General features: G+C 48.7%; 1 protein-coding gene across 4 annotated transcripts in view; it reads left to right on the top strand.

Annotated features, from left to right (window-relative positions):
• The window catches only part of LOC129833156 (rho GTPase-activating protein 44-like), a 108,178-nt gene that overhangs the window by 73,101 nt on the left and 16,041 nt on the right, over positions 1-19,036 (top strand). For 3 of the 4 annotated variants that reach the window (XR_008756047.1, XM_055897504.1, XM_055897525.1), the window contains 7 exons: positions 760-840; positions 4,051-4,170; positions 8,570-8,661; positions 8,962-9,145; positions 13,261-13,281; positions 14,417-14,614; positions 18,287-18,856. Coding sequence is in view for 3 of the 4 variants with exons in the window: in XM_055897504.1 (XP_055753479.1) it covers positions 760-840; positions 4,051-4,170; positions 8,570-8,661; positions 8,962-9,145; positions 13,261-13,281; positions 14,417-14,614; positions 18,287-18,856 (1,266 nt within the window). In the remaining variant the exon portion in view is untranslated. The remainder of the gene's footprint in view (positions 1-759; positions 841-4,050; positions 4,171-8,569; positions 8,662-8,961; positions 9,146-13,260; positions 13,282-14,416; positions 14,615-18,286; positions 18,857-19,036) is intronic. The other variant, XM_055897513.1, reaches the window with a different exon arrangement.

Genomic DNA, 19,036 nt, shown 5'->3' with positions numbered 1-19,036 from the left:
ATAACCACAGCATCTCTAATACAGATAACAGATCCCTTCATAACCACAGCATCTCCACTACAGATAACAGATCCCTTCATAACCACAGCATCTCTACTGCAGATAACATATTCCTTCATAACCTCAGCATCTCTACTACAGATAACAGATCCCTTCATAACCTCAGCATCTCTACTACAGATAACAGATCCCTTCATAACCACAGCATCTCTACAGCAGATAACAGATCCCTTTATAACCACAGCATCTCTACTACAGATAACAGATCCCTTCATAACCTCAGCATCTCTACTGCAGATAACAGATCCCTTCATAACCACAGCATCTCTACTACAGATAACAGATCCCTTCATAACCACAGCATCTTTACTGCAGATAACAGATCCCTTCATAACCACAGCATCTCTACTACAGATAACAGATCCCTTTTAGTCATATTGAAGAGCTGGAGATGACTTTCCTATTTCTATAGGGAGAGCTCCACAAAGAAGGGAACAAACTGTAACATAACGACAGAACCGACAGTGTATAATAATAGACATTGTTAACACAGTGTTTGTCAACCTCCGGCCCGTGGTTCGGCACTGGTCCCTGGGTTGTTGCTTACCGGTCCCTCAGATGGTTAGCTGACACCAATCAGCCTCTCAATGATCATACACTGTAGCCTGCTGGTCCCCCTGGTAGGAAACTACACTGAGAAAAACACTTCCTGGACTACACACACCCTGAGCCCTGTTCACTGTTCTCTTCCCCATCCAGTATTCAGGATATGGACAAGAGACTACAAGCTCTGCTGGCGGCGTGTGAAAAACTACCAACTGACAACTTCAACAATTTCAGGTCAGTACCCATCTCTCCCTCCCTCTCTACAGTCTACATAGTCAGTACCCATCTCTCCCTCCCTCTCTACAGTCTACATAGTCAGTACCCATCTCTCCCTCCCTCTCTACAGTCTACATAGTCAGTACCCATCTCTCCCTCCCTCTCTACAGTCTACATAGTCAGTACCCATCTCTCCCTCCCTCGCTACAGTCTACATAGACCTACTGCCAGTAGACCTACTGCCAGTAGGCATGGACCCTCCAGTGAGGATCTGTTTTATATGTTTGGGTTGTTGCCAGGCTGAAGTTTCCTCTAGGATCAGCTTCCCCTCGCCCACTCTGAACCTTAACCATTAGTGGGGGAATTGCAATTTTGTTTGGTCAGGGTGTGATGTGGGTGGGCATTCTATGTTGTATGTCTAGGTTGTCTGTTTCTATGCGTTTGGCCTAGTATGGTTCTCAATCAGAGGCAGGTGTCAGTAGTTGTCTCTGATTGGGAGCCATATTTAGGTAGCCTGTTTTCCTTTGTGTTTTGTGGGTGGTTGTTTCCTGTGTCTGTGTTTTCACCATACGGGACTGTTTCGTTTTCGTTTTGTATCATTCACATTGTTATTTTTGTATTCTTTGTGTTCAGTTATTAAATTGAATATGGACACTTACCACGCTGCGTATTGGTCCTCCTCTTCTCATTCCAACGACGAGCGTTACACAACTTCAACCTACTAATGTTGTTTATGAGATGAATCGGTGGTCTCCAGTTTAGATTGTGTTTTATCTGGGTGTTAAAGTTCTCAGTCTTATATCACTAATTGGTCTTTAGACCAATCAGATAAGCTCTGAAAAAGATCTGATGTGAAAAGATCTGATGTGATTGGTCAAAAGAACAATTAGTGGAGATGAGAATGGAGTTGCCTGTGTAGACACAGCCTGTGACTTGGACCTCATATCAGGGCTGGAGTCCCTGTGACTTGGACCTCCTATCAGGGCTAGAGTCTCTGTGACTTGGACCTCCTATCAGGGCTAGAGTCTCTGTGACTTGGATCTCCTATCAGGGCTAAAGTCCCTGTGAATTGGACCTCCTATCAGGGCTAGAGTCCCTGTGACTTGGACCTCCTATCAGGGCTAAAGTCCCTGTGAATTGGACCTCCTATCAGGGCTAGAGTCCCTGTGACTTGAACCTCCTATCAGGGCTAAAGTCCCTGTGAATTGGACCTCCTATCAGGGCTAGAGTCCCTGTGACTTGAACCTCCTATCAGGGCTAAAGTCCCTGTGAATTGGACCTCCTATCAGGGCTAGAGTCCCTGTGACTTGAACCTCCTATCAAGGCTAAAGTCCCTGTGAATTGGACCTCCTATCAGGGCTAGAGTCCCTGTGAATTGGACCTCCTATCAGGGCTAGAGTCCCTGTGACTTGAACCTCCTATCAGGGCTAAAGTCCCTGTGAATTGGACCTCCTATCAGGGCTAGAGTCCCTGTGAGAACCTCCTATCAGGGCTAAAGTCCCTGTGAATTGGACCTCCTATCAGGGCTAGAGTCCCTGTGACTTGAACCTCCTATCAAGGCTAAAGTCCCTGTGAATTGGACCTCCTATCAGGGCTAGAGTCCCTGTGACTTGAACCTCCTATCAAGGCTAGAGTCCCTGTGACTTGGACCTCCTGCCAGGGCTAGAGTCCCTGTGACTTGAACCTCCTATCAGGGCTAAAGTCCCTGTGAATTGGACCTCCTATCAGGGCTAGAGTCCCTGTGACTTGAACCTCCTATCAAGGCTAGAGTCCCTGTGACTTGGACCTCCTGTCAGGGCTAGAGTCCCTGTGACTTGGACCTCCTATCAGGGCTAGAGTCTCTGTGACTTGGACCTTCTATCAGGGCTAGAGTCCCTGTGACTTGGACCTTCTATCAGGGCTTGAGTCTCTGTGACAATGTTCAATAAAATATTGATAACCAACAGAGAACATCAGGGAGTGTGTGTGTGTGTGTGTGTGTGTGTGTGTGTGTGTGTGTGTGTGTGTGTGTGTGTGTGTGTGTGTGTGTGTGTGTGTGTGTGTGTGTGTGTGTGTGTGTGTGTGTGTGTGTGTGTGTGTGTGTGTGATTCCACAGTATCGTTTGAAAGCTGAACAAATAGGCCATAATGTTAAGTCACGCTGATTTGAACATATCAAGGTGTCTTCCTTCTGGGGAGTTTTCCCTTGTCGCTGCTGCTTGGTATTTAGGGTTCCAGGTCTGGTTGCTGTGATGCTGCTTGGTATTTAGGGTTCCAGGTCTGGTTACTGTGATGCTGCTTGGTATTTAGGTTCCAGGTCTGGTTACTGTGATGCTGCTTGGTCTTTAGGGTTCCAGGTCTGGTTACTGTGATGCTGCTTGGTATTTAGGGTTCCAGGTCTGGTTACTGTGATGCTGCTTGGTATTTAGGGTTCCAGGTCTGGTTACTGTGATGCTGCTTGGTCTTTAGGGTTCCAGGTCTGGTTACTGTGATGCTGCTTGGTATTTAGGGTTCCAGTTCTGGTTACTGTGATGCTGCTTGGTCTTTAGGGTTCCAGGTCTGGTTACTGTGATGCTGCTTGGTATTTAGGGTTCCAGGTCTGGTTACTGTGATGCTGCTTGGTTTTAGGGTTCCAGGTCTGGTTGCTGTGATGCTGCTTGGTCTTTAGGGTTCCAGGTCTGGTTACTGTGATGCTGCTTGGTATTTAGGGTTCCAGGTCTGGTTACTGTGATGCTGCTTGGTATTTAGGGTTCCAGGTCTGGTTACTGTGATGCTGCTTGGTCTTTAGGGTTCCAGGTCTGGTTACTGTGATGCTGCTTGGTCTTTAGGGTTCCAGGTCTGGTTACTGTGATGCTGCTTGGACTATAGGGTTCCAGGTCTGGTTACTGTGATGCTGCTTGGTATTTAGGGTTCCAGGTCTGGTTACTGTGATGCTGCTTGGTATTTAGGGTTCCAGGTCTGGTTACTGTGATGCTGCTTGGTCTTTAGGGTTCCAGGTCTGGTTACTGTGATGCTGCTTGGTCTTTAGGGTTCCAGGTCTGGTTACTGTGATGCTGCTTGGTCTTTAAGGGCTCCAGGTCTGGTTACTGTGATGCTGCTTGGTATTTAGGGTTCCAGGTCTGGTTACTGTGATGCTGCTTGGTATTTAGGGTTCCAGGTCTGGTTACTGTAAAGCATGTGGTGATTAACTGATTGAGTGATTGATTGATACACTGATTGATTGAGTGTGTATTTCTCCTCTTCCTATCAGATACTTAATCAAGTTCCTAGCCAAGCTAGGAGATGATCAGGACTCCAACAAGATGACTCCTGGTAACATGGCCATAGTGCTGGGTCCCAACCTGCTCTGGACTCACTCCAACGAGAGTGGGTACGTGTCCTGTCCTTCTCTCTCCCTCTCCCTCTCTCTCTCTCTCTCTCGCTCTCTCTCTCTCTCTCTCTCTCTTCAAAATACACTGCCTTATCAGTCAACATTTTAGTGGTCTGTCTGCGGAGGGAACCTTGAAATACTTTTGAAGCATGTGGTTCACTTTACTTGGTAACCTATCGAATAGTCCCAAAAGTGCCAACTCCCAAGTTAAATCAAGTGCACCTCCCAGAGTCTCAGTGATTAGTTTCCTATCTGACTGAGTGGTGTACCTCCCATAGTCTCAGTGATTAGTTTCCTGTCTGACTGAGTGGTGTTGTACCTCCCATAGTTTCAGTGATTAGTTTCCTGTCTGACTGAGTGGTGTACCTCCCATAGTCTCAGTGATTAGTTTCCTGTCTGACTGAGTGGTGTTGTACCTCCCATAGTCTCAGTGATTAGTTTCCTGTCTGACTGAGTGGTGTACCTCCCATAGTCTCAGTAATTAGTTTCCTGTCTGACTGAGTGTTGTTGTACCTCACATAATGATTAGTTTCCTGTCTGACTGAGTGTTGTTGTACCTCACATAATGATAAGTTTCCTGTCTGACTGAGTGTTGTTGTACCTCACATAATGATTAGTTTCCTGTCTGACTGAGTCTCAGTGATTAGTTTCCTGTCTGACTGAGTGGTGTTGTACCTCACATAGTTTCAGTGATTAGTTTCCTGTCTGACTGAGTGGTGTTGTACCTCCCATAGTCTCAGTGATTAGTTTCCTGTCTGACTGAGTGGTGTTGTACCTCCCATAGTCTCAGTGATTAGTTTCCTGTCTGACTGAGTGTTGTTGTACCTCCCATAGTCTCAGTGATTAGTTTCCTGTCTGACTGAGTCTCAGTGATTAGTTTCCTGTCTGACTGAGTGGTGTTGTACCTCCCATAGTCTCAGTGATTAGTTTCCTGTCTGACTGAGTGGTGTTGTACCTCCCATAGTCTCAGTGATTAGTTTCCTGTCTGACTGAGTGGTGGTGTACCTCCCATAGTCTCAGTGATTAGTTTCCTGTCTGACTGAGTGGTGTTGCACCTCACATAGTCTCAGTGATTAGTTTCCTGTCTGACTGAGTGGTGTTGCACCTCACATAGTCTCAGTGATTAGTTTCCTGTCTGACTGAGTGGTGTACCTCCCATAGTCTCAGTGATTAGTTTCCTGTCTGACTGAGTGGTGTACCTCCCATAGTCTCAGTGATTAGTTTCCTGTCTGACTGAGTGTTGTTGTACCTCCCATAGTCTCAGTGATTAGTTTCCTGTCTGACTGAGTGGTGGTGTACCTCCCATAGTCTCAGTGATTAGTTTCCTGTCTGACTGAGTGGTGGTGTACCTCCCATAGTCTCAGTGATTAGTTTCCTGTCTGACTGAGTGGTGTACCTCCCATAGTCTCAGTGATTAGTTTCCTGTCTGACTGAGTGGTGTACCTCCCATAGTCTCAGTAATTAGTTTCCTGTCTGACTGAGTCTCAGTGATTAGTTTCCTGTCTGACTGAGTCTCAGTGATTAGTTTCCTGTCTGACTGAGTGGTGTTGTACCTCACATAGTTTCAGTGATTAGTTTCCTGTCTGACTGAGTGGTGTTGTACCTCCCATAGTCTCAGTGATTAGTTTCCTGTCTGACTGAGTGGTGTTGTACCTCCCATAGTCTCAGTGATTAGTTTCCTGTCTGACTGAGTGTTGTTGTACCTCCCATAGTCTCAGTGATTAGTTTCCTGTCTGACTGAGTCTCAGTGATTAGTTTCCTGTCTGACTGAGTGGTGTTGTACCTCCCATAGTCTCAGTGATTAGTTTCCTGTCTGACTGAGTGGTGTTGTACCTCCCATAGTCTCAGTGATTAGTTTCCTGTCTGACTGAGTGGTGGTGTACCTCCCATAGTCTCAGTGATTAGTTTCCTGTCTGACTGAGTGGTGTTGCACCTCACATAGTCTCAGTGATTAGTTTCCTGACTGACTGAGTGGTGTTGCACCTCACATAGTCTCAGTGATTAGTTTCCTGTCTGACTGAGTGGTGTACCTCCCATAGTCTCAGTGATTAGTTTCCTGTCTGACTGAGTGGTGTACCTCCCATAGTCTCAGTGATTAGTTTCCTGTCTGACTGAGTGTTGTTGTACCTCCCATAGTCTCAGTGATTAGTTTCCTGTCTGACTGAGTGGTGGTGTACCTCCCATAGTCTCAGTGATTAGTTTCCTGTCTGACTGAGTGGTGTACCTCCCATAGTCTCAGTAATTAGTTTCCTGTCTGACTGAGTCTCAGTGATTAGTTTCCTGTCTGACTGAGTCTCAGTGATTAGTTTCCTGTCTGACTGAGTCTCAGTGATTAGTTTCCTGTCTGACTGAGTGGTGTTGTACCTCCCATAGTCTCAGTGATTAGTTTCCTGTCTGACTGAGTGGTGTTGTACCTCCCATAGTCTCAGTGATTAGTTTCCTGTCTGACTGAGTGGTGTTGTACCTCACATAGTTTCAGTGATTAGTTTCCTGTCTGACTGAGTCTCAGTGATTCGTTTCCTGTCTGACTGAGTCTCAGTGATTAGTTTCCTGTCTGACTGAGTGTTGTTGTACCTCACATAGTGATTAGTTTCCTGTCTGACTGAGTGTTGTTGTACCTCACATAGTGATTAGTTTCCTGTCTGACTGAGTGTTGTTGTACCTCACATAGTGATTAGTTTCCTGTCTGACTGAGTGGTGTTGTACCTCACATAGTTTCAGTGATTAGTTTCCTGTCTGACTGAGTCTCAGTGATTAGTTTCCTGTCTGACTGAGTGGTGTTGTACCTCACATAGTGATTAGTTTCCTGTCTGACTGAGTGGTGTTGTACCTCACATAGTCTCAGTGATTAGTTTCCTGTCTGACTGAGTGGTGTTGTACCTCACATAGTGATTAGTTTCCTGTCTGACTGAGTGGTGTTGTACCTCACATAGTGATTAGTTTCCTGTCTGACTGAGTGGTGTTGTACCTCACATAGTGATTAGTTTCCTGTCTGACTGAGTGGTGTTGTACCTCACATAGTGATTAGTTTCCTGTCTGACTGAGTGGTGTTGTACCTCACATAGTGATTAGTTTCCTGTCTGACTGAGTGGTGTTGTACCTCACATAGTCTCAGTGATTAGTTTCCTGTCTGACTGAGTCTCAGTGATTAGTTTCCTGTCTGACTGAGTGGTGTTGTACCTCACATAGTGATTAGTTTCCTGTCTGACTGAGTGGTGTTGTACCTCACATAGTGATTAGTTTCCTGTCTGACTGAGTGGTGTTGTACCTCACATAGTGATTAGTTTCCTGTCTGACTGAGTGGTGTTGTACCTCACATAGTGATTAGTTTCCTGTCTGACTGAGTGGTGTTGTACCTCACATAGTGATTAGTTTCCTGTCTGACTGAGTGGTGTTGTACCTCACATAGTGATTAGTTTCCTGTCTGACTGAGTGGTGTTGTACCTCACATAGTGATTAGTTTCCTGTCTGACTGAGTGGTGTTGTACCTCACATAGTGATTAGTTTCCTGTCTGACTGAGTGGTGTTGTACCTCACATAGTGATTAGTTTCCTGTCTGACTGAGTGGTGTTGTACCTCACATAGTGATTAGTTTCCTGTCTGACTGAGTGGTGTTGTACCTCACATAGTGATTAGTTTCCTGTCTGACTGAGTGGTGTTGTACCTCACATAGTGATTAGTTTCCTGTCTGACTGAGTGGTGTTGTACCTCACATAGTGATTAGTTTCCTGTCTGACTGAGTGGTGTTGTACCTCACATAGTGATTAGTTTCCTGTCTGACTGAGTGGTGTTGTACCTCACATAGTGATTAGTTTCCTGTCTGACTGAGTGGTGTTGTACCTCACATAGTGATTAGTTTCCTGTCTGACTGAGTGGTGTTGTACCTCACATAGTGATTAGTTTCCTGTCTGACTGAGTGGTGTTGTACCTCACATAGTGATTAGTTTCCTGTCTGACTGAGTGGTGTTGTACCTCACATAGTGATTAGTTTCCTGTCTGACTGAGTGGTGTTGTACCTCACATAGTGATTAGTTTCCTGTCTGACTGAGTGGTGTTGTACCTCACATAGTGATTAGTTTCCTGTCTGACTGAGTGGTGTTGTACCTCACATAGTGATTAGTTTCCTGTCTGACTGAGTCTCAGTGATTAGTTTCCTGTCTGACTGAGTGGTGTTGTACCTCACATAGTGATTAGTTTCCTGTCTGACTGAGTGGTGTTGTACCTCACATAGTGATTAGTTTCCTGTCTGACTGAGTGGTGTTGTACCTCACATAGTGATTAGTTTCCTGTCTGACTGAGTGGTGTTGTACCTCACATAGTGATTAGTTTCCTGTCTGACTGAGTGGTGTTGTACCTCACATAGTGATTAGTTTCCTGTCTGACTGAGTGTTGTTTCCAGGAACGTGACAGAGATGATGACCACAGTGTCTCTTCAGATTGTGGGGATCATAGAACCCATCATACAGCACGCTGACTGGTTCTTCCCTGGAGGTGAGACACTCACACATGCACGCACTCACGCTCACTCGCTCACATGCACGCACACACACACACATACATACCTGCAAACACACACACACGCAGGCACACATACCTTTAAACACACACACACACTCATATACACACATGCACACACGCTCACACACACACACACACACACACACACACACACACACACACACACACACACACACACACACACACACACACACACACACACACACATACCTGCAACACACACTGTCTTTAGGATCCTGAACTAATTGGTTCCTCTCTCTTCCTCTTCTATAGATATTGAGTTTAATCTGACAGGCTGCTACGGCAGTCCCGTCCACACCAACCACAACTCAAACTACAGCTCCATGCCTTCGCCAGACATGGACCAATCAGAACGCAAGCTGCCGCACGACCATGGCAGACGCCCACTCAGCGTTGCCACTGACAACATGATGCTGGAATTCTACAAGAAGGATGGGTAGGCTGCTGCTGAGTGCAAGCTGGTCTATCCATCCTCCCTCGTTCTCTCTCTCTGTTTCTCTCTTTACTGTCTCTCTATCTGTTTCTCTCTTCACTCTCTCTCTCTATCTGTTTCTCTCTTCACTCTCTCTCTCTATCTGTTTCTCTCTTCACTCTCTCGCTCTATCTGTTTCTCTCTTCACTCTCTCGCTCTATCTGTTTCTCTCTTCACTGTCTCTCTATCTGTTTCTCTCTTCACTCTCTCTCTCTATCTGTTTCTCTCTTCACTCTTTCTGTTTATCTCTTCACTGTCTCACTCTCTCTCTCTCTGTTTCTCTCCACACTGTATCTCTCTCTGTTTCTTTCTTCTCTCTCTCTCTTCACTCTCTCTATCTGTTTCTCTCTTCACTCTCTTTCTGTTTCTCGCTTCTCTCTCTCTCTCTCTTCCTCTCTCTCACTTCCCCCTTTCTCTCTCTCTCTTCTCATGCAGCATCTAAACCCACGTGATGTCACCCACTCCTTCTCTTCTCTCTGTTGGTTTTTTAAAGTCTTGAGCCAGAACCTCGAAGGAACAGATTGCTAGTTTGTTAAAGACACATGACTCAGACAGAGTATTTACATAATGAACTAGATCTTTAAAGGTTTAACGAAGCATCTTTGAAAAAAAACGAAATTCATTCTACGAAGGTCTTATGAAGGTTTTATGAAGGCTTCTTAAAGCCTTTAAAGGGGCACTTCTCCAGCGTCTACATACAGTATGTGAAAACACAGCGTCTCTGTGATCTGTGGTTAAAAAGACTAGAAGACAGGCCCTTTAAAAAGGCCTTGTGACATCACAGGGTAGGTTTAAAGTAAAAAACTGTGATTTTATAAACCGGCATTTAGTTTCGAGCCCAATGGAGGGGATTTTCTTGCTCCAAACGTCACTGAGAATCTCATAGTGTTTGAAGATCACTTTTTTTTTTTTAATGTTTAAACTTTTGATGATGTCATCGGGTAGAACTTTTCAACGTAATGTTTTTTTTTCTACAAAACTTTGTGAAAACGTGCCGTTTTCAAAGTGATGGAATAGGCCTTTAAGTGGTTGTTCATCTACAGTGTTCTGATTTAGAGGTCTCAGTAGAACACAGAAAGAGGGTAGATAACTGCCCTGTCAATCATCCTCTCATCCAATTAGCTGTCAGCTTTATCAGCCCTCATCTAGAGAGGAGGGATACCTTAGGAATGCAAACACACCTTGTTTAAATAGTCTACACACACCTTGTTTAAATAGTATACACACACCTTGTATAAATAGTCTACACACACCTTGTTTAAATAGTCTACACACACCTTGTTTAAATAGTCTACACACACCTTGTTTAAATAGTCTACACACACCTTGTTTAAATAGTCCACACACACCTTGTTTAAATAGTCTACACACACCTTGTTTAAATAGTCCCGGCCCGGTGAGTGGCACCGTCTCTATGGCAACACGGAAGAAGTGATAGAGGTTGCTTCTAGTTGCTTCTTCGCATTCTCCTGAGATCTACACACACACACACACAAACACACACACACACACATGCACACGCACTCACACCATGCACGCACGCACGCACACCCAGACACAAACTCACACCACACACGCACACGCTCACACCTAGCCTATCCTTCTCAGTCTGGAACGTCACCTGTCCTCCCTGACTCACCAGGTGGAAAATCACTGGCAGACAGGGCAAAATCCTCCCTCACAGAAATAGTCTCGGAGAACCAGACATTGGAGCAACGTTGGAGCAACGGCACAAGATCCGGGCAGAATATTAGATTCTCTCTGACATTTAGAAAGGGGAAAACAGACAGACGACTCTCCCAACGAATCACAAGTTTGGGTAGGCGGAGCTTAAAATGTGGGCGGGAGTTGTGCTCATGTTTATCTAGGGCAACAAGCGGATACAGGAGTGACGTCACCGCCGACCCGCTTCCCATTTACAATTCCACATCTCTGTCCCAACTGACGGCTGAACCTCTACATACGTGTAAACCCGTAACGTTGGAACATTGAGGGAGGCAACCCATCTGTCCAGAGAGACTGTCACAGAGAGACTGTCCAGAGAGACTGTCACAGAGAGACTGTCCAGAGAGACTGTCACAGAGAGACTGTCCAGAGAGACTGTCAAAGGGAGACTGTCCAGAGAGACTGTCCAGAGAGACTGTCACAGAGAGACTGTCACAGAGAGACTGTCACAGGGAGACTGTCCAGAGAGACTGTCCAGAGAGACTGTCACAGAGAGACTGTCCAGAGAGACTGTCCAGAGAGACTGTCACAGAGAGACTGTCCAGAGAGACTGTCACAGAGAGACTGTCACAGAGAGACTGTCCAGAGAGACTGTCACAGAGAGACTGTCCAGAGAGACTGTCACAGGGAGACTGTCCAGAAAGACTGTCACAGAGAGACTGTCACAGAGACAGAGGAGACAGACAGATTTACTTTCCAATTGATATATCATTTTCTCCTCACACACTTCAACCCCAAACAGTTCTCCATGTGAGACACTGGTAGAAAATATCGTTTTTATCCACTCAGTATAATGAGCAGTTTTGTAACTTCGGCGGTTATCAAAGGCAGGCTATTGTTTCTGTGCCGGACTGAGGAGAGTTGTGACGATGTCTTTGTGTGTGAGTCCACTCCAGAGAACTCAGCTTGGCTTAATTACTGTATTAACTAACGAGGCACTCATTTTCTCTTGGAAGGACAGTGCGGGCTAGTCATTTGGTCTGGCATGTCCCAATACCTCTGAAACCCTCTATACCCTGTCACTGTGAATCTCATCCTCCGAATACAGACTACACTGTAGCCCTGTAGCCCACTAGCCTTCCACACTAGCCACTTACAATGGTCCCCTCTGTCCACACTAGCCCCTTCTACAGGTCCCCTCTGTAGCCCCCTAGACTTCTACACTAGCCCCTTCTACAGGTCCTTTCTGTAGGCCTCCAGCCTTCCACAATATCCCCTTCTACTGGTCCCCTCTGTAGCTCACTAGCCTTCCACACTAGCCCCTTCTATTGGTCCCCTTTGTAGGCACCTAGACTTCTACACTAGCCCCTTCTACACTCAGCACATTCCAATCTCTAGTCACTGGCCTAGCCCTCTATGTAGCTCCCTAACCCTCTATGTAGTTCCCTAAACCTCTATGTAGCTCCAAAACCCTCTATTTAGCTCCCTAACCCTCTATGTAGCTCCACAATTCTCAATGTAGCTACAAAACCCTCTATGTAGCTCCTTAACCCTCTATGTAGCTCTCTAACCCTCTATGTAGCTCCATACACCTCTATGTAGCTCCCTAGCCATCTATGTAGCTCCATAACCCTCTATGTAGCTCACTAACCCTCTATGTAGCTCACTAACCCTCTATGTAGCTCACTAACCCTCTATGTATCTCCCTAACCCTCTATGTAGCTCCCTAACCCTCTATGTAGCTCCTTAGCCCTCTATGTAGCTCCCTAACCCTCTATGTAGCTCCCTAACCCTCTATGTAGCTCCTTAGCCCTCTATGTAGCTCCTTAGCCCTCTATGTAGCTCACTAACCCTCTATGTATCTCCCTAACCCTCTATGTAGCTCACTAACCCTCTATGTAGCTCACTAACCCTCTATGTATCTCCCTAACCCTCTATGTAGCTCACTAACCCTCTATGTAGCTGCCTAACCTTCTATGTAGCTCACTAACCCTCTATGTAGCTCACTAACCCTCTATGTAGCTCACTAACCCTCTATGTAGCTCCCTAACCCTCTATGTAGCTCCTTAACCCTCTATGTAGCTCCCTAACCCTCTATGTAGCTCCTTAGCCCTCTATGTAGCTCACTAACCCTCTATGTATCTCCCTAACCCTCTATGTAGCTCACTAACCCTCTATGTAGCTCCCTAACCCTCTATGTAGCTCCCTAGCCCTCTATGTAGCTCCCTAAGTGTCTATGTAGCTGCCTAGCCATCTATGTAGCTCCATAACCCTCTATGTAGCTCCCTAACCCTCTATGTAGCTGCCTAACCCTCTATCTAGCTCCATAGCCCTCTAAACTAGCCTCTGTGTATGAATAGACAATGAACAGAATGTGTCTCTTACGTGCCTCTCGTTTCTTTGCCCCGTCAAAGCAGCATAAGGAAAATACAAAGGTACTGTATGGTTCCTCCTCTAGTCCTGACCTCCTCTAGTCCTGACCTCCTCTAGTCCGGACCTCCTCTAGTCCTGACCTCCTTTAGTCCCCTGACCTCCTCCTCTAGTCCTGACCTCCTCCTCCTCTAGTCATGACCTCCTCCTCCTCTAGTCCTGACCTCCTCCTCCTCTAGTCCTGACCTCCTCCAGTCCACTGACCTCCTCCTCCTCTAGTCCTGACCTCCTCCTCCTCTAGTCCTGACCTCTTCCTCCTCTAGTCCTGACCTCCTCCTCCTCTAGTCCTGACCTCCTCCTCCTCTAGTCCTGACCTCCTCCTCCTCTAGTCCTGACCTCCTCCTCCTCTAGTCCTGACCTCCTCCTCCTCTAGTCCTGACCTCTTCCTCCTCTAGTCCTGACCTCTTCCTCCTCTAGTCCTGACCTCCTCCTCCTCTAGTCCTGACCTCCTCCTCCTCTAGTCCTGACCTCCTCCTCCTCTAGTCCTGACCTCCTCCTCCTCTAGTCCTGACCTCTTCCTCCTCTAGTCCTGACCTCCTCCTCCTCTAGTCCTGACCTCCTCCTCCTCTAGTCCTGACCTCCTCCTCCTCTAGTCCTGACCTCCTCCTCCTCTAGTCCTGACCTCCTCCTCCTCTAGTCCTGACCTCCTCTAGTCCTGACCTCCTCTAGTCCTGACCTCTTCCTCCTCTAGTCCTGACCTCTTCCTCCTCTAGTCCTGACCTCCTCCTCCTCTAGTCCTGACCTCCTCCTCCTCTAGTCCTGACCTCCTCCTCCTCTAGTCCTGACCTCCTCCTCCTCTAGTCCTGACCTCCTCCTCCTCTAGTCCTGACCTCCTCCTCCTCTAGTCCTGACCTCCTCCTCCTCTAGTCCTGACCTCCTCCTCCTCTAGTCCTGACCTCCTCCTCCTCTAGTCCTGACCTCCTCCTCCTCTAGTCCTGACCTCCTCCTCCTCTAGTCCTGACCTCCTCCTCCTCTAGTCCTGACCTCCTCCTCCTCTAGTCCTGACCTCTTCCTCCTCTAGTCCTGACCTCCTCTAGTCCTGACCTCCTCCTCTCAACTCTCTATTTCTCTACAGTTTGTTTCGTTTTTTAATCGTCTCGTCTGACCGTCTCTTGTTTTATGCATCTCTGTCCCTCTCAGTATGGGTGTCCGGGTGATGGACACATCCTGGGTGTCCCGTAAGGGTTCGTCCACCCTGGCCCGTAAGGCCTCGTCCACCCCTCCCAGTGTCCAGGGTCCTGGCTCCCCTGCTGACCACTCCCTCATCCTGGAGCAGCCTGGAGAGCTGGCCCAGTCCCCCTCACCCCCACCTCAACCTGGGGAAAGGGACCGGATCGGGTAAGTCCCCACCACCACCACCATGGAGGATTCCTCCTCTCCACCTTCCTCCCGTCTTCACCATCATCATCATCATCTTCACCAGCTCTCCATGACTTGTCTTGAAGTGTTTGAGCCGTTGTTGTGTTGTTGTTGTGTTGTTATATGTCTCACAGACTTGTTCATCTCGTCTCCTCTCTGACATGATTTGGGGTTCTTTCCCGTCTGCCTGTTTCTCCTCATCGTCTGTCCCTCCACTTCACCGTTGTTGTTCAGTCTGTCAGGTTTATGTCACTGTGGGAGCTAATGAAGAGGGGCTAGCTAACGTTCCTTCAGGTTTATGTCACTGTGGGAGCTAATGAAGAGGGGCTAGCTAACGTTCCTTCAGGTTTGTGTCACTGTGGGAGCTAATGAAGAGGGGCTAGCTAACGTTCCTTCAGGTTTATGTCACTGTGGGAGCTAATGAAGAGGGGCTAGCTAACGTTCCTTCAGGTTTGTGTCACTGTGGGAGCTAATGAAGAGGGGCTAGCTAACGTTCCTTCAGGTTTATGTCACTGTGGGAGCTAATGAAGAGGGGCTAGCTAACGTTCCTTCAGGTTTATGTCACTGTGGGAGCTAATGAAGAGGGGCTAGCTAACGTTCCTTCAGGTTTATGTCACTGTGGGAGCTAATGAAGAGGGGCTAGCTAACGTTCCTTCAGGTTTATGTCACTGTGGGAGCTAATGAAGAGGGGCTAGCTAACGTTCCTTCAGGTTTGAGAGGTGCACTATGGTTTATATCCCACCTCACGTTTTCATCAACACTTTATTTGAAGTACATACGTCTACGTTTTCTTTGTTTAAATGTCACATATCATTTCACTCCACAAGTCTCTGACAGCATGTAATTATTCAACCTGATCCCTGTGACGTGGTGTGGCTTGAGGTGACCTCCGTTGCCATGGCTACTTTGTTTTCTGCTGACACACACTGAGTGACTTTGACCGTTTTGATTTCTCCTCTCATCTTAAACCGCAGCAGTTATTAATACAATCCATCCCAGTTAATATCACATTAAAGTGGCAATCTGGGATTGATACATCCATCTTGTTCTTGTTTGTATTAATAATGCCTGTGTCCATGTGACATGTTGCAGAAAAGTTGTTTATAAGATATGCTTGGTTTATGGCTTGTGATTGGCTTATTCTCCCTCCTGCTCTGTTGGCTCTTTCAGCCAATGAGATGAAAGGGGTTTTGTGTCCCTCTCACACTGCCCTGGGCTGGCTGAGGGAACTCTATAACATTAGATGTTAACTTTTTGCCCGAGTGGGCCCATATTAGAGTCATTAAGCATCTCAGAGTAGGAGTGATGGTCTAAGATCAGTTTAGCCTTTTAGCTCGTAATTAATATTATTACCTGGACACGGTGACCTGATCCTAGATCAGCACTCCTACTCTGAGACAGCTTTCTGAATATGAGCCGTGGTCAAACATAAAGGCCAATCTCAGGCTACTACATTCTGTAGAGGTCAAAGACATGTGGGTTATCCTTCTAGTTGGTTACAGACTGTTTCACCATGACCAGCCTCTTGCAGTGTGAACACACCAGTTGATCACAGAGTTTTACAGGCTCCACAGCAGCCCCCTTTCCTTTCCTTTGGGAATCCCTTTTTCTTTTGCTGTTCTTTCTGCTTGTTGTTTCTCTTCACAAAGCTGACTGCAGTCTGTGTGCTAAGCTTGGTTCCCTCCCCACGGTCCGCTTGCCTTCTCCGCAGCAGAAAACAAACGCAGATTTTTAGTTTTAATCTGGATTAGACACTAACTACCAACCTAACTAACACCTCAGTAATCACAACAAGATAACCATCTCGCACCGCCACCACCACTACCACCGCCACCGCTACTACCGCCACCACTACCACCACTACTACCGCCACCACTACCACCACTACTACCGCCACCACTACCACCACCACTACCACCACTACTATCGCCACCACTACCACCGCTACTACCACCACTACTACTGCCACCACTACCACCGCTACTACCGCCACCACTACCACCACTACTACCGCCACCACTACCACCACCACTACCACCACTACTATCGCCACCACTACCACCGCTACTACCACCACTACTACTGCCACCACTACCGCCGCTACTACCGCCACCACTACCACCACTACTACCGCCACCACTACCACCACTACCGCCACCACTACCACCACTACTATCGCCACCACTACCACCGCTACTACCACCACTACTACTGCCACCACTACCACCGCTACTACCGCCACTACTACTGCCACCACTACCGCCACCACTACCACCACTACCGCCACCACTACCGCCACCACTACCACCACTACTACCGCCACCACTACCACCGCTACTACCACCACTACTACTGCCACCACTACCACCGCTACTACCACCATTACTACCGCCACCACTACCACCACTACTACCGCCACCACTACCACCACTACTACTGCCACCACTACCACCGCTACTACCACCACTACTACTGCCACCAGTACCACCACCACTACCACCGCTACTACCACCACCACTAACACCACAACTACCACCACTACTACTGCCACCAGTACCACCACCACTACCACCACTACTACCACCATTACTACTGCCACCACTACCACCACTACTACCGCCACCACTACCACCGCCACCACCAGTACCACCACCACTACCACCATTACTACTGCCACCACTACCACCACTACTACCGCCACCACTACCACCACTACCGCCACCACTACCACCACTACTATCGCCACCACTACCACCGCTACTACCACCACTACTACTGCCACCACTACCACCGCTACTACCGCCACTACTACTGCCACCACTACCGCCACCACTACCACCACTACCGCCACCACTACCGCCACCACTACCGCCACCACTACCACCACTACTACCGCCACCACTACCACCGCTACTACCACCACTACTACCGCCACCACTACCACCGCTACTACCACCATTACTACCGCCACCACTACCACCACTACTACCGCCACCACTACCACCACTACTACCGCCACCACTACCACCACTACTACTGCCACCACTACCACCGCTACTACCACCACTACTACTGCCACCAGTACCACCACCACTACCACTACCACCGCTACTACCACCACCACTAACACCACAACTACCACCACTACTACTGCCACCAGTACCACCACCACTACCACCACTACTACCACCATTACTACTGCCACCACTACCACCACTACTACCGCCACCACTACCACCGCCACCACCACTACCACCACCACTACCACCGCCACCACCACCACTGCCACCACCACCACCGCCGCCACCGCAACCACCGCCACCACTACCGCAACCACCGCCGCCACCACCACCGCAACCACCGCCACCACCACCACCGCCACCACCACCACTACTACCACCTCCACCACCTCCACCACCACCGCAACCACCGCCACCACTACCACCACTACCGCCACCAGTACCACCGCCGCAACCACCGCCACCACCACCACCGCTACCACCACCACCGCCACCACCACCACCGCCGCCACCGCAACCACCACCACCACCACCACCTCCACCACCTCCACCTCCACCACCACCACCGCCCCGTCTCCCTCTGTTCAGCTACAGCTCTTTCTTCTTTGTTCTGTTCTTTATATACTTACAGCTCAGACGACGCGTCGCCCAATCGGCCGGACTCCTCTCATGTCTACCCTCCCCCCGGGCCAGGGGAGGTGCGGCCGCCCCCTCCCTACCCCACCTCCACCCTACCCCACCCCGCCCCCCACCACTTCTACCCCCACCCCAAGGTCCTACCCTGTCCTCGCCCCGTGGCCCCAGGGCCAGAGTCCCAGCCCCCCGGCTCCCCTCCTCTCCCGCTGCGATGGTCTGGCTTCACCCCCCCTCTCCCGCCTCCCACCTCCTCCTCTTCCTCCTCCTCTTCCTCGCTTGACATCAACTCCAACCCCAAACCCAGCTGCCTGCATTTCCCCTCCAAACACGGCCTCCCGCACGGCCACCCGCTGCCAGGTGACATGTCGCTGCCGCCTCATGCTCCCCTGCCCCCCGATATGTGTAAGGCCTCGCCCCTCTACATGAAAACCCCCCTGGTACTGGCCCGTCATGACCTGTCCCTGGGCATGAGCATGGGCAACCCCCCTAGCCTGCTGTCCTCCGCCCCCCCGCTGTGGGCTACATGTCCCTGTGCCAGAGAGAGAGGACTCCCCAGGCTGACTAGGTAAATACAATGCCTGCCTGCCTGCCCCCCTCGCCAGTCCTGCCTACCTGCTGCCTGCCCTGACACTGAGACAGACATACAGACAGGCAAACAGATGCAGGAGGGTATGGAGACACCACCCACTACACCACAGAGAGAGAGAGAGAGCAGAGAGAGAGCAGAGAGAGGTCAGAGAGAGAG

Source organism: Salvelinus fontinalis, chromosome 2 (genome assembly GCF_029448725.1).
Source record: "Salvelinus fontinalis isolate EN_2023a chromosome 2, ASM2944872v1, whole genome shotgun sequence".
NCBI lineage: Eukaryota > Metazoa > Chordata > Actinopteri > Salmoniformes > Salmonidae > Salvelinus > Salvelinus fontinalis.
The sequence above is the reverse complement of the archived record's forward strand: the minus strand, read 5'-3'. Positions and strand labels throughout refer to the sequence as shown.